Here is a 19,917-nt window from a genome sequence, read left to right as displayed (position 1 = left end):
AACATCTGTTGCAGCACACCATTTTCTTCTGGTGACTCACTCTTATCAAAACCTATTTTCTGTGCAGACCAGTGGCATCTTTTATCATTGAATTATACAACATGCTTTTAACCTAAGACATGCAATGGAAACAAAATGAAAATTATGAGACCAAAAACCTTTAAATTAGCTTTTCGTAACACAAATCTTAACACTTTTAGCCAGATAGATGATCTGTTAAGTCTTTCAATACTACAAATCAGAATATTTTACAAAAGTGTGATACTTATAACATAAGGACTGTTTATAAAGATAATACATCATATACTTTAGCTTGCCATATAAAACCTACAAGTTTTCTATTACTTAATAAATAAAAAGTATGTTTGTCACAAAACACGCCTGTTCCAAACTAAATCATAATTTAGGGAATTAAGATAATGTCATACTTACACAAGTCCTTCGCCAGTGGAAATGTGGAAAGGTTCACAATATTATGGCATCTCCACAGCTAAGAACCATAATTCATTACTTAATCATGCAGCCCACCTGTGGGTTCAGTCATTGTATTTCTCTGGGACAATTGGGAGAGTGAAATTAGCAGATGAGTAGAGAAAACTAATAACGGGCCTGATTGATGTTGCCAAGAAACCAAAGATATGTCAAGCCAATGCTTCTTAAACGACTTGTATAAGAGGTTTAATAGGAATTCCTGAATTCCTTCCTTTTAGATGTTATGTTTACTAGATAACGCCAACATGTGTCATGGATGTGTTTTAATTTGGAAACATCTTGCTGCATATGCACACAATATGTGCCATCATAGAGACTGCTCATGGAGAACCAGAAGGGAAACTGAATGATAAAGGGATCTAACATTTTGGCATTTAGCTACGGGGTCGATCTTTGCACCACAGACGCAATGTGAATTTAATTAAGGATAAATCCAAAGTGAGTTGGCATGAGTGGATAAAAGAAAACCTTAAAGGTGTTGATCCTTCAGTAGCTTTATACGCTTGTGGAGGTTCTGTGAGCTTAATGCATTGAAACGCTGCAGCGTTTTCTCCTCGGTTGGTAACATTGATTACGGTGCTCTCGCCTCTGTGGCACTAAGTGAATCTGAGAGCTGAGTACAGATTGTGAAAGGACAGCGGTAGAGATGTAAAAAAAAAGACACCAGATGCATGCCAGCTGTCAGAATCCTGAATACTACACTTTAAGCAGAGCGGTCAGTTATAGCCAAATAACACAATTTCTTAAACATATTTTACATTAAGGCATTTGGTAAATGATTTTATTATAACTTAATTGTTTTTTTTAATCAAACCCATAATCTTGCTGTTGCCAGCACAATGCTCTATAAATGGAGCTAAAGATATTAAGCATTGAAAAGTGTAAGACTTTGATAGGGTCTTGATGTTAAGATGGCTCTTAAAAGTCGAGTAACTTTTTTTACCTTTAGTTACGCGCATTCCTTTTAGCTACCTCAACATGACCAGTCATCCTATCAGAATCTATTTGTTTGCCTTTTGCAAAAATGCTAATCACTATATTATATATGCAATGGCTTTATGAAAGCGTACGTTATCAGGGCATATCCAGCGTATACTGTAATTTCCTTCCATTGTTGACATTGCCGTCTAAACCTATTGGTTTGTTGCTACACACATCTGTCAGTTTCAAATAAGGCCATTAAAATCAAATCAGTGAAACAATAAGGTGCTTTTACTAAAGGGGTTTGCTTGTAGCTCAGTGGCAGGTTTTGCAGCCTTGAACAAATAAAGGAAATTTCGCATGCCAGACACTTAGGAAAACGTATTTGCTATCCAGATGAACCCTGATTCCTTTAGTCATGTCTACGCATAGTCTGTCTAAAACAAAGTCTGGGTCAAATATTTAGGTAATAAATACCCAAACTCGGGTCAGTGAACATACATTTTACCCTTAGAAGTAGTGAACATCAGCTACGCTAATTCTCTTTCTGCCCATCCCGAGGTTACGCCACCCTCCTATGAGAGCCTATGGACAGCTCCAGCTCATGCAACGTCCATCACTAAACAAGAACAAAGATGTACTTATGGACTCTTTCTGTATATTCTTTTCTCCTGTAAAGCTGCTTTGAAACAATACACATTGTAAAAAGCGCTATATAAATAAAAATGTACTGAATCTAATTGAACCCCAAATATTAAAAGAAAAAATGTACTTCCCAATGTAACCAACGTGTCATATTTATATAATTTTATATATTTTTTTATGTTACAATAATGAGAATTAGATTCTTTGCAATGACTGTAATGAAAAGTTAGAGGAATTACGTTTAATGTCATAAAAATAATATTTTCGCTTCAGGCGAAAGTTTAAATTCTGAAATTTAGAAAAACATACAATTCTTGAAAGTACAATGAAAGTAACAGACTGAAAACATGCCTAGTCACAAAACATACAAGATAAATAACTTTTTTTTGTGAAAGCACAAAAAACCCATGAATGTTACAGTTTTTTTAACAGTTATCTGTTTTTGTAAATTAGCTCTTCGCTTTAGAAGCCTCTAGGTGTAACAATACTGGCAATTAAACAGCATGAGATCACCCAAGAATGATACATTTCGTGTAGACAAAAAACAATCACATTACCTTTAGAAAATGTATACAAATTATGATAAATCTGGATGAAGTTATATTTATGTCACAGTAAATTTGGACTAATTGGTGTTCACTTCACTGCGCTGCGCCAAATCATGATATTATTAGCATTTTCATAAGAGGCATGACTGAGCCATCTACCGGTTCTTGGTTTTGTGATCTGTTACTTCACATTTATGCCACTTCAAGAGACAGAAGTTAGCATTGTTACAACTTGCTCTGTGAGAGATGGTAAACACTTTTAATTTCATTGCCTTGTCAATCAGAAAATGACTTCATAAATGTCATGTTTTCCTGTCAATCAATACATTTAGATGATTTAGAGCATCACATACCCAATTATGAACAAATTATGTAGATTGTTTGCGTTTTATTTTATATATGAGTTTCACAAAAAATGTTTAGACTGAATAAACGCATGTGTTCCTTTTTTCTGTCGGGACACACTTACTTTTTTTACACAGCCAAGGTGGAGATCATGAAGCCTTAACCTTATTGATTCAACAAATAATTGTGAAGAGAAAGACTATGTTGGGAAGATTCTTCCTCCAGAAACATTGCTTTACAAGCTGCCTGCTTCTGTCCTAGAAATTCTGTGCTGCTGTAACAATCCAACAATCCCTCTCGACAGGTTTAGTAACTGACAGCTCATTTGAATTCTTATTTACCAAAACGGATCTCTTTGATACAAAATAAGGAGTGAAATATGTTTGCTCATAGGCACTCAGTGAGTTCAAGATGACAGACAAAGACAACTGATGACAGAATAAACAGGCACTTTCCTGCTTCAATAGCTCCGTCAGGCACGTGATCTGCACTGATGTACAACCACCCGCAGGGGTAAATGACAGCAATCGTGAGCCCACACTTCAGATGGGGTAATACAGGTGAAAGAAATGTGTTCGGGAGGCTATCACACAAAAACATGGTTACTTCTATTCTACTACAATAAAATAACCTAAAACGCTAGATACGAATGTAAATTCTGTGAATTTCTGATGCACGCCATGAGCAGTGTAACACTAGTGGATTATTGCAGATCCAGTAAGATAGGTCGAGAAAACATACCGACAAAATCATATGGTGACGTACGCTGAGGGTCAGGTGTACAGTAATAAGCCTGTGACGCTCAGCATTCTGTCTCGGTATGCCTTTTTTCGCGCATTGCGAGTGACAAGAAACTCCAGTGGTCATCCGGAATTCACAGAACCACAGTTACATTGCTAACTAGCGTTCTGTTTCATTCACACTGACCGCGAAAGGCAGTGTAACACTAGTGCATGACACATACCAACAAAGTCAGGAGGAATGCAACCTGCAAGGTAGCCACACTCAAAGGATGAAGGGCAGCAACGTTAACCTTATAAAACCCGGCAAAGGTGCACAGAGAGGCCCAGGCAGCAGCAGCGTAGATGTCAGCCAAGGAAACTCCTCTAAAGGCAGCCGCTGAAGATGATACAGCCCTAGTGAAATGACAAGTTACGCCCTGAGGCAATGGCTTCCCTGCCTCTTTGTGAGCCAAAGTTATCGTCTGCACTTTCCATTGATAACCTCTGCTTTGACAGTGGAGAACCTTTACTCACACCACCATAGCAAACAACAACGGATCTGAACGTCGGAACTTGGCAATAGCTTCCTCGTAATCCTTTAAAGCATGCACAGGAGATACGAGGTGCTCGTTTGACGCAGACCCCGAGAGAGACTGAAAAGCAGCAAGTTCGATGTACTGGTTTACAAACTGAGGGAGGAGAATTTCAGGGAGACACCACCGATGTTTTGTTGGTCCCCACAAGCACATGTCGGTACCGCAGAGCAAGAAACACTAGACGCTGTTCAAGTTGTTGATGTACTCTGAGGCTTGGATCTGCGACCAACTACCAAGAGAGATGCATATGTCATGACCAATTCTCGTCTAGAGGGAATCACACCCAGGTGGACTTCCTCCAACAGAAAGTCCCACCGTCCCCATTGACTCAACACTCCTATGCAGTCGTGTGAAACCGCAATAATCCGATTGGTGGTGTCTGGACAGGCTTAACCGCAAGTTGTTGTTCCACAATGTTATTGAAATGTGAAATTAAGCGTCTTTAGGTCGACACAAACAAACCAGTCGCCTCCCGTCACAATCCGAAGAACGTCGGCTGTATGCACCATGCGTAAAGGCAGAACCTCCAGAAACCGAATCAAATCTAGAACTGGACGGACACCGCTGTCCTTCTTTGGAACAAAATAATACGTCGAATGGAAACCAAAAGCTTAAGGGCACCCAGTTCTCGAGTCACGTTTCCTTCTTCTTTGAAAGAAGGGGTGTTCGTTGCTGCGGACGTGCAACGCTTCTTAATCCACTGGACCGCGGGATCCGTCTTCATGACCGTCGATCGTCCGGGAGCAGATATTGGGACAGTGGGAAACCAGAGAAAATCTATCCGTGAGTTATGATATCTTGGAGATGACACCCTCGGTTGCACCGTAAGGTCAATAATCGATGAGCAGGTCAATCAGGATTGAACATATGAGAATATGTGTATATGACCGCTGGTAGGATCGAAGCAAACGAAGGAAAAGCACTCGAACAAAAACGGTAATGCTGGAATCAATATCAGCTGGGCACCGCTCACAATAACCGCGGAAAACACTAGCCATCGGGTAGCACCAAGAGGCGTAGAGTGTAACGATAGAAACACACAATAAGCAAAAAACTAACCAGATAAAGAAAATACATAATCCATGAACGCTGCAGAAGTGCGCCGACAGAGTTTGTGAGGGCGAGACTTGACTGCTCTGATAAGATGCACTTACCAGCGCAAATATCGCTCTAACACACGACCTCTAACATGCGCAAAAGAGACGTCATTACACCTGACACTCAGCATACGTCACCATGTGACTGTTGGTATATTTTCTTGACCTATCTGGCTGGCGCTACGATAATCCACTGGTGTAACACTATCTCTGGTGCTCAGTAAGGAAACAGAATCATAATTTAAGGCTACATTTAAAGAAGTATAGAAGGCAATGTTTTTAACCTATTTACAGCCGCTGAAAAAATAGACAACATTTAAATTTTCATTAAGTCAGAATTTCTAGATGTATTGTGATCATTCCAGTCAGTTTTTGTTGAATTCAAGGTTATTACATAAAAATAGTTTTTCCTAGAAACAATTATTAAAAGTGAATAAGAACTTATTTGCCGTATTTGAGGTCTAAAAAATACAGTTTTTGTTTCCAGTTTCTCCAATTTTCATTATCTGCAAATAAATGCAAATATAAACAATATCGTGAAACAAAAATACACATTTCAACCTAAACACGCGCCTATGAATAGTAAATTCAGAAAAACAATTTTTTTTTAAATCGTCTCTTAATTTTTGCCATTGCGGAAAGAGCCCCTAATTTATACTTTGACATAATCTTGCACAAAACATTACCATTTAGGACTAATACATTCTAAACTAAATACATCAAGAAGATACTTTAAAATACGCAATATTGGAGGACTTTTGCTCTTAAGAGAGACTACAGTCATTCGAGGTCGCATGGCTGCTTTTAGCTTGTCTTTGCAAATTTGCAGCGTGAGACATTAATTAACAGAGATTATTAATTGTGAACATTCCAGAGCCACTGAAAAGACTTTCATTTCCCCTGTGTGTGATATTGCTACAAGGAAATTGGTTATTACAATGAATACGAGACATGTGATTCATCCACCTGAAACTGCTCTTTATGCTTTAGACATTTTCAGCACCTCTACATTCATATTCACACAAGCATCTCATACGCACACCTTTCTTGTTAAAAAGTCACCATTTACATTGAAAATAAATTACGGAGAGCAATGACATGAGCATCATCTTGGGTTATTGCAGTCCTACGTTTAATTAGCAAGTTGCCCAGGGCCCTTATTCAGATATGCCGAGAAGTTCAGCCAAGGATATTGTAATGAATATTGCTTGAAAGCAAGTAGCCAACTGACAGAACACATGTTAAACTTCAATAACATTTAAATCAGACAGTCAGCCTTTAAATGCGGTTTAAGTGCTCTTCTTGGTTTCCTAGTTCCTGAAAGAACAATTTTGGGTTTTGAACTTTTAACATAATAAAATGCATATGGTAACACTTTACAATAAGGTTGTATTTGTTAACAGTATACACTAGTACTAACAATGAAAAATACTTCGACACATTTATTACCATTATTATATGTTAAATTTAGCATTAATCAATACATAAGTTAACATTGGTGAACAGTGAACTAACAATTGTATTGATGTTTACTAAGAAAGAAAATAAAAAATGCTAAAAAACCTATCTTGCACATTGTAAGTGTATATTGGTTAATACATTTACTTATTTTAACCAATACAACCTTATTGTAAAGTGTTACTGAACAAACATTTAAAATAAACCATAGGCACATTGTTAAATGTATGCTGATCAGTTGAACGTAAAAGCTGTGTCCAGTCTTTAGATTTGAGTTAAATCATTTTACTTCTGCATTATCAATTGTATGTATTTAATACGTCTGTCCTATTAATATTTTCTGTGCATTGAGTCTGCAGTAACTTGCTATACAATTAGAATAATGAAGTCGTCTAATATTTCATGAAGAAACTCCCATTAACCCTGCCAAAGTGTGAATTATGACACTTAGCAAAGCTAAGTCTTAATAAATAAGTACATATCTAAAACTATTAAAGGTTCTAAAAATAGATATGAATCTGAATAGTTTTCTTAACTTTTGCCAATGCAAAGTGGTTTTCTGTCAAAGCTGCTAAACTCAGCTTGTTGGCTAAGTGCCTGGTTTTAATGCAGTATTCGATCTGGGTGCTTTCCAGAATGCGGACGGAAAGTCCATCGTCCCCCATTCACTGCGGTCGTAAAATAACCAATTAATGTAAAAGCTTTGGGGATATCATCAATAAGATGGTGACATTTTCCTCCTGTGTGTGGCACAGGGACGGTTATAATGTTGAACAAGAGCTATGGGGCTTTAAAACAGCATTTCTGAAAGTGATAAAAGTAAACGAAAGTCTTTTTCGTAAGGCTCCCGGGCCTCAGGTGGCCATTACTACTGCTGTTTTGTGTAGCCTGAAAGTGTTGTGTTCGCATATTGTGCCTAGTCAAGGTTAGAGTCAGCACTGGATCTTTTCTGCTTGTTTGCATGCCTTTATAATCCTTCAGTGGTATAGGTATAAAAAAATGTGCGGATGGAAAAATATTCCTTTTATCCATCTAATGCAAGAAAAAAAATCACAGGAAAGCTGCAGAATATCATCAAGTTCTTGTGATGCATTTGAGATCTAGAAATCTTTGCATCATACCATTAATATATTATGGTTTCATTTCTTTGTTGTGGCGTATATTGGTCTGACTTAACATCTCATCATGAAAACAGGGCACTATAAATAAAATTCTGGGGGAGGTACCAGGGAAATCCAGACCTTCTTTTGGCATTTTGAGGACAAAGAGATAAACCATGTCCCAACATGGCTAAACTTTAACCCATATTTTTATTGAAATGGTAGTTTATAATGCACCTGAGATACATTAAAATGATATTAAACATGCTAATAACCCTTCCATTGCATTTGTGATATTATGTGCTGTCTTTGATGATTTCTAAAAGGGAGCCGGAGATAGAAGGGAGACAAGATGCAAAGTATATGAGCAATGTTTTTCAAACAATATTTAAGATGAATTTTGTTGATTCATGCCTTTATAATTTTTTGACAGTGTAGCTGTTTACGAGCAGATTACTTGTGATTAATTCCTTAAATCGTGTCATAATTTATATCTTCCTATAATAAGGACAGAGAATATGTTAAATTCATTTAAAAATGAGAAGTCGAATCCAAGGAGATTTTTAATAGCTGGAGAGAGCTATTTGTTAGCTGACACATTCATCTTAATAACAGTTACTTAGCAGAAATACATGGCCGGTATGCTGCCATCTTTGCACTCAGTTCCACAGACATTTGACATTGAGCCAATCACCTGGGCCTCAAGTATCATGTGACTGATCAGTTTATGAATGAACTGAATTATGATATAACTTTAATATTTTTTCTAATGCTTGCAAAAAGTGTTTTGGCAAAAGACATGGCAACTTTTGATCAATGGATAAAGATGCTTTTTGCCATCATAATGGTAAGCTCAAGGTCGTGTGCCGAACAATGACAATTTGGCTGATTCCAAACAATATGCTTTTTGCTCTTATGAGGTGCAGACAGCAGGACTGCAGTTGCAGGTTCTCATCGTTCATCATCTTCAATTGTTCTGACAGCTCAGTTGAGCGATAGCCCTGACCTGAGCCCAGGTGAGTTTTTCCTCCAGTAATACAGTATATAGTTGTTTACTCTATGAAGCCACTTTTCTTATCTTAAATAACAGCCATTAGTTGCATTATGCATGTTATGATGTTTCACTGGTAAATTCAATGTCCTGCACTTTCTGTACCTTTTTAGCATCTTAAATACCAGTAAGGATTTCGCTTCAGCTTCCTCAGTGTCATTACCTCATTGTCCAGAGAACAGAGTTCATGAGGTTTATGGTTTTAGTCTCCAATCTTTTTATATGTAGAGAGGTTTCCTATCTGCTTCCCTATAAATGGCGTGTTTTTAAAAATGTGCGTTCGATTGAGCTTTCTGCCTCCAGAGAATCATTACATTTCATGCCCTCTTTGTGAACTTACTCAGCATTGTTTACTCTCTGAACAATCTCGTAGATTAAAAACTTCTGAACACGGTCTACATAGATTTACTGGATTCTGCTTTTAATACTGTTGTTTTACCATGACCCTAAGGAAATGACATATGGTTTTCATTTAAATTTTCACTTGCCCTCTCTTTTTAGGCACTCATTGCTGCATTGCATCATGGGTTGAATACATCTCACAGGGCTTGCCCTTAAGGACTGATCAGCAGTAAGTTGGGCGATGTAGCTAAAAAAAAAGATTTTTGGTTGTCTTTTCATGATTATGGAGGAGCACAAGAGCATCGGTTGACATTCAGGATTCTTCCTGCAAAGGGCTACAATCGTGACTAAAACGGGAGGCGAAGAACCGAGACGGTGTGGTTTAATAAACACAAGTGCAAGATAGATGTGACCTTCAAACAGATGACTCGCGTGCATACGGGCGAACGAATCATCCCAAATCACCATGCTCCATAGCTTTTTTTGCATAGCTGCAGGGGACATTAGCCACATAAAGACTGTCTCATCCTCCCCGCTCCTCTGTTTATCGGGCTGCTTTGTCTCTGTAATAACCAGAGACATACTGCCTTAAGTAGTTTGATAAACGGTTGCGGAAACGGTGGAAAATATGCTCACACAGTGGCAAGCATACCAACAGTATCATCTACTGAGGGTTCATTCATTCGTAATTATAGTACAATACACCACATGATTCCTTAAAATTACAGCTGAATTTAAGACCCCCCACTACGCTAAACTACTGTATTATCTATTGCATGTTTACCTCAGACTGAATTCCAGCGAAAGCCTGTTTTTACAACCTGTGACTGGACTTGCATAAGTAATTCTTTTATAGACTATGCTGATATACGGGGACTAGTTAATTTTGGAAGCAATACTACAATAGACTCTTATGAGATCTCCGCCGAGTCAACCCAAAACAGATAGTCGTGCTAGATTGGCTCTTTCATCTGGCCAATATAAGGGCTCTGCATAATCACTGCTCATACTGAGCAAAGATAGACGCAGGGGCACTTACACGCTGTTGTTTTCCTTTTCTCCTTCCTTTGCAAATATCGCAAAGCTAATTTGGATTGTTATGTGTATGCTGTGTCGCATTGTATCTATACATCCAGAGTCTGTTTGACCTTATAAAAGGGTTTTGATACAACTGGAGAAACTCGTGACAGCTTGATGCCATTCAATTTCAGCCAAAAATCTCTCATTTGTTCAAAAGCTTCTGGCCAAAGATATACCAGTATGAGTCAGATTAACGAACATTTGCTTTCAAAGTTAAAACTTTAGGTTGTGTGAAGATATTTTAGGCGTCAAATGCAAGACACGTGGATATGTATGCCGTGTCCAGTGAACAATCAGATTTCATGGCATCCATGTTGTTGAGGTTGGACCCTCTGATGTCGCAGACATCCTGGTCTTTCATTTATATGCTGATTTTCAGAGAAAATTGAAATTATATTCAAATAACCCACCGACCAGGTCTGCACCTAGAGATAAAACGTGATTGGTTATGAGCAGCAGCAAATTAAATGACTTCTCTCCTTATTTTAAGTTGAATGTAAACAAATTATTTTTCAAGCATTTTCTTTTAATGAAATATCACTACTGACAGAGTGAATGTCTACATTTATTTGAGTTAGTGGCATTTTCTGTTTTAATTAATGAACGTCAAATTGTGCTCTCATACTTGTCATATCATGGAGTAAATTTAATTGTGTTAGAAGTTGTGTTTTTCAAATGCCAGGTGCAAATTATGAATTATGCTGAATTGTGCTGAATTATTTACACTACCATGTGCAGTAGGAAAGGGAAAGTTCACAGACAAATGAACATTTTGTCATTATTAAGTCACTCTTTTGTCATATCAAACCTGTATGACTTCCAAAAAAGATGAAATTTTGAAGAGTGTTGGACACCGAACAATGGTGGTACCCATTGACTTGCACTGGTTTTGTGTCTAAACAATAGAAGTCAATGGGCACCGCAGTTGTTTGGTTGCCAAAATTGCCTGATGTCTAATGTCTCCACTTTCCTTATACAACTGGGAATTCATTTTATATCAGCTAATGAATGAATAGGAGGCAGGACTGACTGTTTAGCCTGAAGGGGCTAAGAACCAATGATCAGTCAGAATCAGATGGGGCTTGTAAAAGAAACTCATTCTGTGAAGTGAGTGAAAACATTGATCATTTCTTATTATCAGCACATGACTCTTTCAGTCATAATCAATTCTCTGCAGATGCCTGTGTGAAAACATCATTTTATTCGATGAAACCGCAAAAAGGGGGCGTTTTGGTGATAGATACAGAGCCGTGTGCTCGCTGGGATTAATTGAGTTGACTTTGGCTCATTGAGGCACAGTGTGTCAATGGTTTCTCCTTGTCATGTTAATAAAATAAACATGTACATTTTGTTTAACATCCTAATTAGCACAGAAATTATTACAGTTTTTCAACCATTAGGCTTTTTTCTCCTGACCGTATTTCTGTATAATGATTTTCCTACAATTATTGGATTACATGAGCTGTGATCATTGAGGAGCTAAATAATGAGTTGCTTCATCTCAGAAGAGAGGCTCAGACCTGATTGAAATTATCATAATATCTTTTGCCGTTCTCTTCCAAAATTGAGTAAGAAGAAAATCTAGTTTTTTAAAGAACATATTTCATGCTGAGGAGAAATCAGATAATTTATACCTTGCTGATAGTGAAAGCGTTTCTGTCTTTTGTTCTTTGCGTGACAGTGGTTGGAAACAGGCATGAGGAAGCATGCTTTTATGTTGCAAACAGCATCTCTTAAAAATAGCAGCACTAAACCGTTCAAAAGGTTGTTTCTCATTGGAATTGTAAATCTCGCAGTGGGCTCAAAGGTATTGAATGAAAAAAAGTTTGCTAAAACTTTAAAAAGAAAAGTCCTTCGGGTTGGAGCAGCTATAAATATATTAGCATAAATTGTACGGGGCAAATTTGGTGGTGTAGCCTAATTGACATCAATTTCACTTACATCTGTGGAATTTGCAATTCCACAGCAGAGGAAAATTATAAGTATAGAAAATCTGTAATACAACATCATCTTAAATTAAATCATTGAGTACCATATTAAACATAATGTCTTATTATATGACTCATGTTTTACACTTAAAGTTCACCCAAAAATGCAAATTTTGTCATCATTTACTCACCCTCTTATCATTTCAAACATGTAGGACTTTCTTAGCGGAGGTAACACACGCAGTTTCTGCCAATCTCATACTAATCTTGAGTACCTATCCACCTTATTTTTGAACGTGGAAGTAAACGATGTGACATACTTCCTTTTTGTGCCAGCCGGTGGAAAACAATGGAAGGGTTCCATTGAGTTTGGTTTTGGGTCCATACAATAGATGTGAATGGGTACCGTGGGTAAAATTCTTTAAAATATCTTATTTTGTGTTCAGCAGAAGAAAGTCCTACAGTTTTAAAATGACAAAGAGGATGAGGAAATAATTATAGAATTTAAATTTTTGGGTGAACTATCACTTTTACCCACAGCTGAACCTCTAGTATTATGTTGAAATGTACACTTAAATACTTGTGTATGTGTGAACGCACACTTTTTAAAGTGCACTGCCACATAGCATTAAGAGCCCAACAAATAATCGGAATCAAAATTCTTCAAAAACTACAGCCTGTCAACAGCAGCAGTCCCTCAGCAGATAGCTGACTTTCCAGGATTGACGGTTTTCAAGATTTATTGGCTCTGAGTAAATCTTTTAAGACCTACTGCCAGTTTTGCAGCATTTTTGTCCCTTTTTACTTTTAAGAGTAGTGGCTGTGAGCGTGCTGGATTTCTGACCAGTAGGACAGTACATTAGATGTGCTGCACACTGTGCTGTACTAAACTTAACTAGTTAGATTTTATGGATTTTTGAAATCCATCAAGCTTGTTTTGGTGTCAGTCAATGCCACAGTAGGATAAAACCAACATCTAGTGGTGTATTTTAGGCTACGGAAATGCTGAAATACTGTATTGAACGTTGCATGTGGTTAAGGGAGTGGTGCAAAGTGCTGCTGTAATCAGGTTTCCTGGAGGCTGTTAACAAACAATTTGTGTTTATGACAGTTGTGTCCTGTCAAAACAAGCTGATTCAAAAATAGTATCTGTCCATTTAGAGATTCTCCCTAAAATGAATAATCTTTCTACAGAACACAAAAGAAGATATTTTGAAGAATGTTGTTAACCAAACAACATTGGCTCCCATTGATATAAATGGTACTGACACAACCACCAAGACATTTCTTAAAATAACTTATTTGTGTTCCGCAGAAAAAAAGAGTCACATACAGGTTTCGACTGAGATGAAGGTGAATAAATGATGACAGATTTTTTTTATTTTGGGGTGAAGCATCTCTTTAATAGCTCTTTCGAGGTGATGGAAATAGAGATACTGTGTTAGCTGCTGGAACCATGAGATCTCAACACCAGGTGGTTGTACAGTAATAGGGTGCATTTTTGACACCTCTAACCTTTAACACACCGGTTACACACAGAAAAGAAATAATGGCACTGACTCTACAGGTTTGTGGAACATGGTTGTGCTTAAGGGGCTTCATGGTTTAATTACAGTCATATAAATAAGCTGTTTAGTACTGTAGTCCGTGATCATGCTGTCCTGTACCCTTAAAAATACTTCTCCCATGCACGCATGATAATGACACACAGAACACTCAGTCAGCCTTCCCTCAGTCTCGGTATCAACAAGGAATAAAGTCATTCTCACTTCTGACCTCATCTGTCACTTCCCCCCCAAAAAACAGTGTCGCCAGATGATCTCAGACCAGGATCAAATCCGCTCAGCATCACTATCCCTGCAGGCGATTTGGCATCTGTTTACGACTGATATCAAATATCAAACAAGATTTTGAAGTCTCAGGTGTGCTTGGACTCCTTATTAATATTGATTTCAATCAAATAAAATGGAAAAGGTTGGGGGAAAGTAGCCAAAAGGAAAAGTCGTTCACTTTTTACAGATTATTTCAACCACCTTTTGTATACTGTATCTGTTTGCAAGCAGTGCCAGCAAAAGTAAAATAGATTTGTCTCGATCAAGGTCAATTTGTTAATGAAAATTTCAAGAGACCCAAGTAGCCCCATAAAATGACCTAATACCATACAGATATCTCTATAGCGTTTAGAGTGTTAAGATTCCAGCCCTGCAGCACTTCTGAACACAAAATTTTGTTTACTATACTTATCCGTTATAAAGTCAAAGCTATTTACCACCACAAAGCTCTGGAGCAGTAAAGTGGTTGTCTTTTTTTTCAAAGCACCTTGTTTCGACTGGTTTACAATGTTTACGTGAGCTCTCATTTCTCTGTGTAATTGCGTAAACAAACACACCTTCTTATGCTTACTTAATTGCCCACTGAGCTCCAATCATGCGGCTCTACTAAGATTACTGCTAAAATAGGCATAGTAAAGGTTCTGTCTGACTCAGCAGTTCTATAAATGATCACAACAGACATAATGCTGTTCTTGTCCCGGTTTGTAAATCGATTTTTATGTGATTGAAGACTCCATAAAACCCAGAATTTTCAGTTCATCTGGCCTTGAGGCAATATACAGCAGATTCAAGTTGACAAAACTTCCAACTTAAGCTTTAGATAAAGTAACTTGAAATGGACAGTCTCTCTTTCATGGAAAGATTATTGTTTGTATTTGAATGTTATGGGACGTTATACCATGGCATGATATCACGATGCAAACCATTTACAATGTATTGAAGTGCTATGGTGATTTTGTTTACAATATGAAGCTGCCAACATGTAACCTGAATCAACAAAAATGTATATTTTAAAATGTTATTGCTTTCAAGGGTCAGTTCACCCAAAAACATTTACTCACCCTCAAGTTGTTCCAAATCTGTATAAATGTATTTGTTCTGATCAACACAGAGAAAGATATTTGGAAGAATGCTTGTAACCAAACTCTTCTTGGCCACCATTGACTACTATAGGAACAATTACAATGGTAGTGCCCCAGAACTTTTTCTTTCCTACATTCTTCAAAATATCTTCTTTTGTGGTCAACAGAACAAAGACATTTAGGAATCAATTGTCCCACTATGGTGAAGAATATTTCTCTCATTGTTTATAGAACTTGTGAAGTGTTTTTTATTGCTGTTTGATGCATCCATCATGATGGCTAGCCCCATAATAATAAAAATGAGATGATGTACTAATCTGTAACAACTAGGTGATTGTTAAAACCAAGCAGTGTTTTGCGGCCAGCTGCAAAATCGCATGACATATAAACACGAATGATTTTAAACAGAGAAATGAGTACTGACATTCTGCCAACACACAACACAACTTTAGTAATAAAGGACCAGCACATTTTCCTTCACACTTGTTGGACCAATAGTAACATATGTAAAAGCTTACATAACAAGCCTGTTGCTTTCAACTGGAGCCTTGAAATATTCTCACTTACGACAGAACCGAGAAGATTAAACAAATCTATTATAAAGTAACTTTCTGTGTATTTCTACAGATGACTCACTCTCCAAGAAACAGACATCCATTTCAAGCGAATTAAAGATTTATTGAAAATAGTGTCTGACACTTTAAAATTACAAACTTTTTTCAGCCAAGAATTTCATGGAGACAGATTTGATTGATTTGATGTTGAATGTAGCAACCGGGGACACAACTAAAATAACCTTGGGCCCATATTTTGGTTAGAATTGTGAAAGCACTTGTCAGTTAGAATGTAAAGTCCTTCCATCTGCTTTTGGGATTTTTTGAGATGTAAATAAAGTGACACATCTTATTTTAAACATTGTGTCAGCTCTGGAAAACCGTTGCACAAATAAAACCCTGACCTGTCTACTGCATCTTTTTCATGCAGCCAGACAGTTATATTTTATCAATAAGAAGTATACAACTAACCCTTTCAGCCAGCATAACTAACCTTCCTGAATCAGATACATAATAAATGAGAAAAGAACTGTCAAGAGACCACCGTCAGGAGCAAAAGTATTTGCATGTACTGAAAAAACGAATGTCAAGGATTTTCTAAAAATTGTTCTTGGAGTCATGATCCCCCAAGTCAGCTCTGAAGAACAATGGTACCCAAAGGTAAAAATCTGCATGAAAATACACTTGCCTTCACTGACCTCACACATGAATGCAACAGAATGGTCATTTCGACAAGCAATTAAGATTTTTATTTGCTTTTAACATTTTTGATTGGTGCCCTTAAAGGGACGGTTCACCAAAAATGAAAAATCTCTGTTATCATTTACTCACCCTCTTGTCATATCGAACCTGTATGACTCCTCAATACCAACACTGACATTGCATGTGCATATTGTGCAATGCATGTGCATATTTGATTTAACATTTGTATTTAAAGAGAGTAAGTTGTAAAGAAGCATTCATGAACAAAAAAGTAAAATGTAATATTAATGGACACACTATTTCTACACGTTTAAAACATGAGCTTTTACACATTCATCTAACAAAAGCAGATTCTCTCATTGTGTTTAATGTAATGTCAGATGTAATAAGCTTCAATAATAATAAAGTTTGGGTCCTGCATTTGCGTGGGGGAGAGCATATCAATCATAGAATCATTATAAGTGGGGCTGCTGACCCTCAGTGATGTCAACACCGATATTACAGCAAGCATTTTCCCACTAAATGTAATTTAGTTTGTTTAAATGGAAATTATTTGGATGAGTATGGCAGTGAGCCGTCGAATGAGCTCATTTATCTCAAGACGTGTTGCATCCAGCCTCGCTTGAAGAGAGCTGAAAGATTGACTTGTATTTAAAGTATTGTTAACGCAACTTAATTTAATTAAGGGACACATGCCCATTGCCAGACAAAGACTTTTTGTTAGGTAGAGAAAGTGCTTTCGACAAATATAAATCTGTATAGGTTAATGGAAACATTCGTAATTATGGACAAAACAAGACCACCCATTTAAGCTCAAAGTATGTTTTTACATATTCTTATATTGAACAGAAACAATTTCTCAAGCATAAACACAATAATTTGTCACACATTACTAAAACAGGAGTAAACATTTAATATTAATTAAGATAGATTGGGCCACTTTTTGTCATTGAGATGAATGGCCCAATTAACCTGAATCCACCCTGGTTTATTAGTTGTTTTACTTTTAGACGTTATCTTGTACTAATTGCATTTCTGATGTTTTGTACTGGAAATAACAGGAGCCATGCAAATCAGCATTGTGATGAATCACCTTATATAATGGAATATAGACAAATATTAATCTTGGCCCTTGCGTTATAAACTATAATAATAAGCATTCAGAATAATCTTTAATTAAATTACACCGTCTTTGAATATTCTTCAGACGACACTCCTACACAATTACTGATGTCTTGCCTGGAGCGTTGCGCCTAACCTCGGGTTGGCCTGTTAAATTTACTGTCTCGTTCTCTAATTTGTTTTCTTACTGTATTTCAAAAATATTTGAAACATCTGTAAAAACACTGTGAAATTCCACTTTTCTCATGTGCATAATCTTCTGTTTGCTTATCGTTTGCATTCAAAATTCTATGAATAATTTTTAAATTCTGAAGTAAAATAGTTTGGCTTTGTATAGTTTTATTTTTTGTAAACTAACATCATAATTTTTTGGAAATATTGGTTAAAGATATTAAAGATGAGATAACACACGCAGTTTCTGCCAATCTCATATTAATCTCGAGGACCTTATACAGTATTGCATACGTCATATCTTCGAAGAGTATTTAGTTTGATCAGATCTATAAAGCAGATAAAGCTGTGCGATTATTTCCGGAAATACAAGAGCTGCTGGAGGCAGGCAGGGGGGGCTGGACTAGAGCACAAGCACACAATAACATTACATCATCGCATTCATCCCTTAGTGTTTTTACATTATGATTGCCAACAAAACACAGATATATGACTTAGTTTCACTTACCGTGTGCGCTTCATGTGGCATATTTTAGCAATAAAAGGAATAGGATCCCTGTTACGAAACATCTGTAAAAACACTGTGAAATTCCACTTTTCTCATATGCATAACCTTCTGTGTGCTTATCGTTTGCATTCAAAATTCTATGAATAATTTTTCGAATTCTGAAGTAAAATAATTTTTAGAAATTTCATAGTTTGGCTTTGTATAGTTTTATTTCTGTAAACTAACATTATAATGTTTTGGAAATATTGGTTTAAGATATTAAAGATGAGGTTACACACGCAGTTTCTGCCAAATTCATATTAATCTTGAGTACCAATACATTAGTAGGCCTATTACAGTTCGAACTGTATAATGTAAAATGTTACGAAGCAGGGATCCAGACTTATAAAAAACTTTCTGAAATAAGTGCTGGGGGAGTGTATATCAAGCAGAGAAATACTACGTCATACGTCCAGCTCGTTTTTAAACAGCAAGCCCGATAAGCCAGCACGTTAACATAACGAAACAGAGTTAAATCACCCCTTTAAAATGATTAAATTGTCTTCCTTCCGGTCGTAGGTAAATCCGTAAATAAAGTAGGTTTAGTTAGGCTGCTAAACGGTGCACATTGATGTATGTTTCTACAGCTGCATGAATTGTACCAAATAAACTGTAACTTACGTCACATCAGCCTCGGGTACATTTATGTACAGTTTGTATTTCACATATAGGTCCTTTAGAGTTAAGACCATGTCTAAATTAGCAACTGAACCTTGAGAGAGACCCTCACATAGTCCATTTCTGTAGCCACCTGCTCACAAACTGAATGGAATAAACGCCTCTGCTTTCGTACTAACGCAACAAAGACAGTTGTGCGTGGATGACGAGAAAGACATCCTTGAGCGCGCTGACAATACCCCGCAACTAGTGTGGATATGCACAGTTCTTCTCAAGCTGTGCTGTGGACTGTGACTCGCTCGTTGGTCGCTCCAGCAGATGAAGCACTTCACCCGGAGGAGCTCTCACACACGGCTCTTATGATGTACCCTCATCTAAACTTACTTTGTTTTATTCATCTGCCTACACATCGTCCGGTTAACCGTTAACGTTTGACCGAGTCTACATTGAAGAAGGACGCCGGAGAAACTTTTGCGGAAGGAAAAAGCAACGAATTGCGATGGAAGCCTTGAAATGCAGTTTATTTGTTTTAACGCTGAGCTTCAGGATGTCTACGGTAAGTTTTCGTTGTTTGGCATTGTGATGTGACGGTATTTAATGTCAGTAATTTGATGTAAGTTTAATTTATTTAAAATATGTTTGCGAATTACGTGCAGTTTGTGGAGGAATTAAACGTTTTGTGAATTGCATGTTTAGTGCAAACCACACATTTTTTACGAGAAACAACCCGGGGCAGTGTTGAAGTTGTTCGGAATCCTGACTCAACAATGCGCAATAACGCGCGCGCGTTTTATTAAAGAAAACGTGTACTAACCGAGTTTTTGTATTTGTATTACCATAGTTTTACTACAAATACCATTGGAAAAAACATTTGTATTGAGACTCAATAAGCCTACTATGTTTTATTACGAATTAAACCAAATCCAAAAGGTGATTTTTTCGTACTTTATAACGTGGTATTTTA

At 37.1% G+C, this 19,917-nt stretch overlaps 1 protein-coding gene across 1 annotated transcript in view; it reads left to right on the top strand.

Moving 5' to 3' along the window:
* Nucleotides 1–19,088: 19,088 nt before the first annotated feature.
* The window catches only part of vipr1b (vasoactive intestinal peptide receptor 1b), a 42,119-nt gene continuing 41,290 nt past the window's right edge, over nucleotides 19,089–19,917 (top strand). Inside the window, exon 1 of the mRNA XM_079447286.1 lies at nucleotides 19,089–19,509. Within this exon, the coding sequence (XP_079303412.1) occupies nucleotides 19,453–19,509 (57 nt within the window). The 5' untranslated portion in view covers nucleotides 19,089–19,452. The remainder of the gene's footprint in view (nucleotides 19,510–19,917) is intronic.

The sequence above is a fragment of the Barbatula barbatula genome (assembly GCF_947034865.1).
Source record: "Barbatula barbatula genome assembly, chromosome: 23".
Lineage (NCBI taxonomy): Eukaryota > Metazoa > Chordata > Actinopteri > Cypriniformes > Nemacheilidae > Barbatula > Barbatula barbatula.
This window is presented reverse-complemented; position numbering and strand designations above follow the sequence as displayed.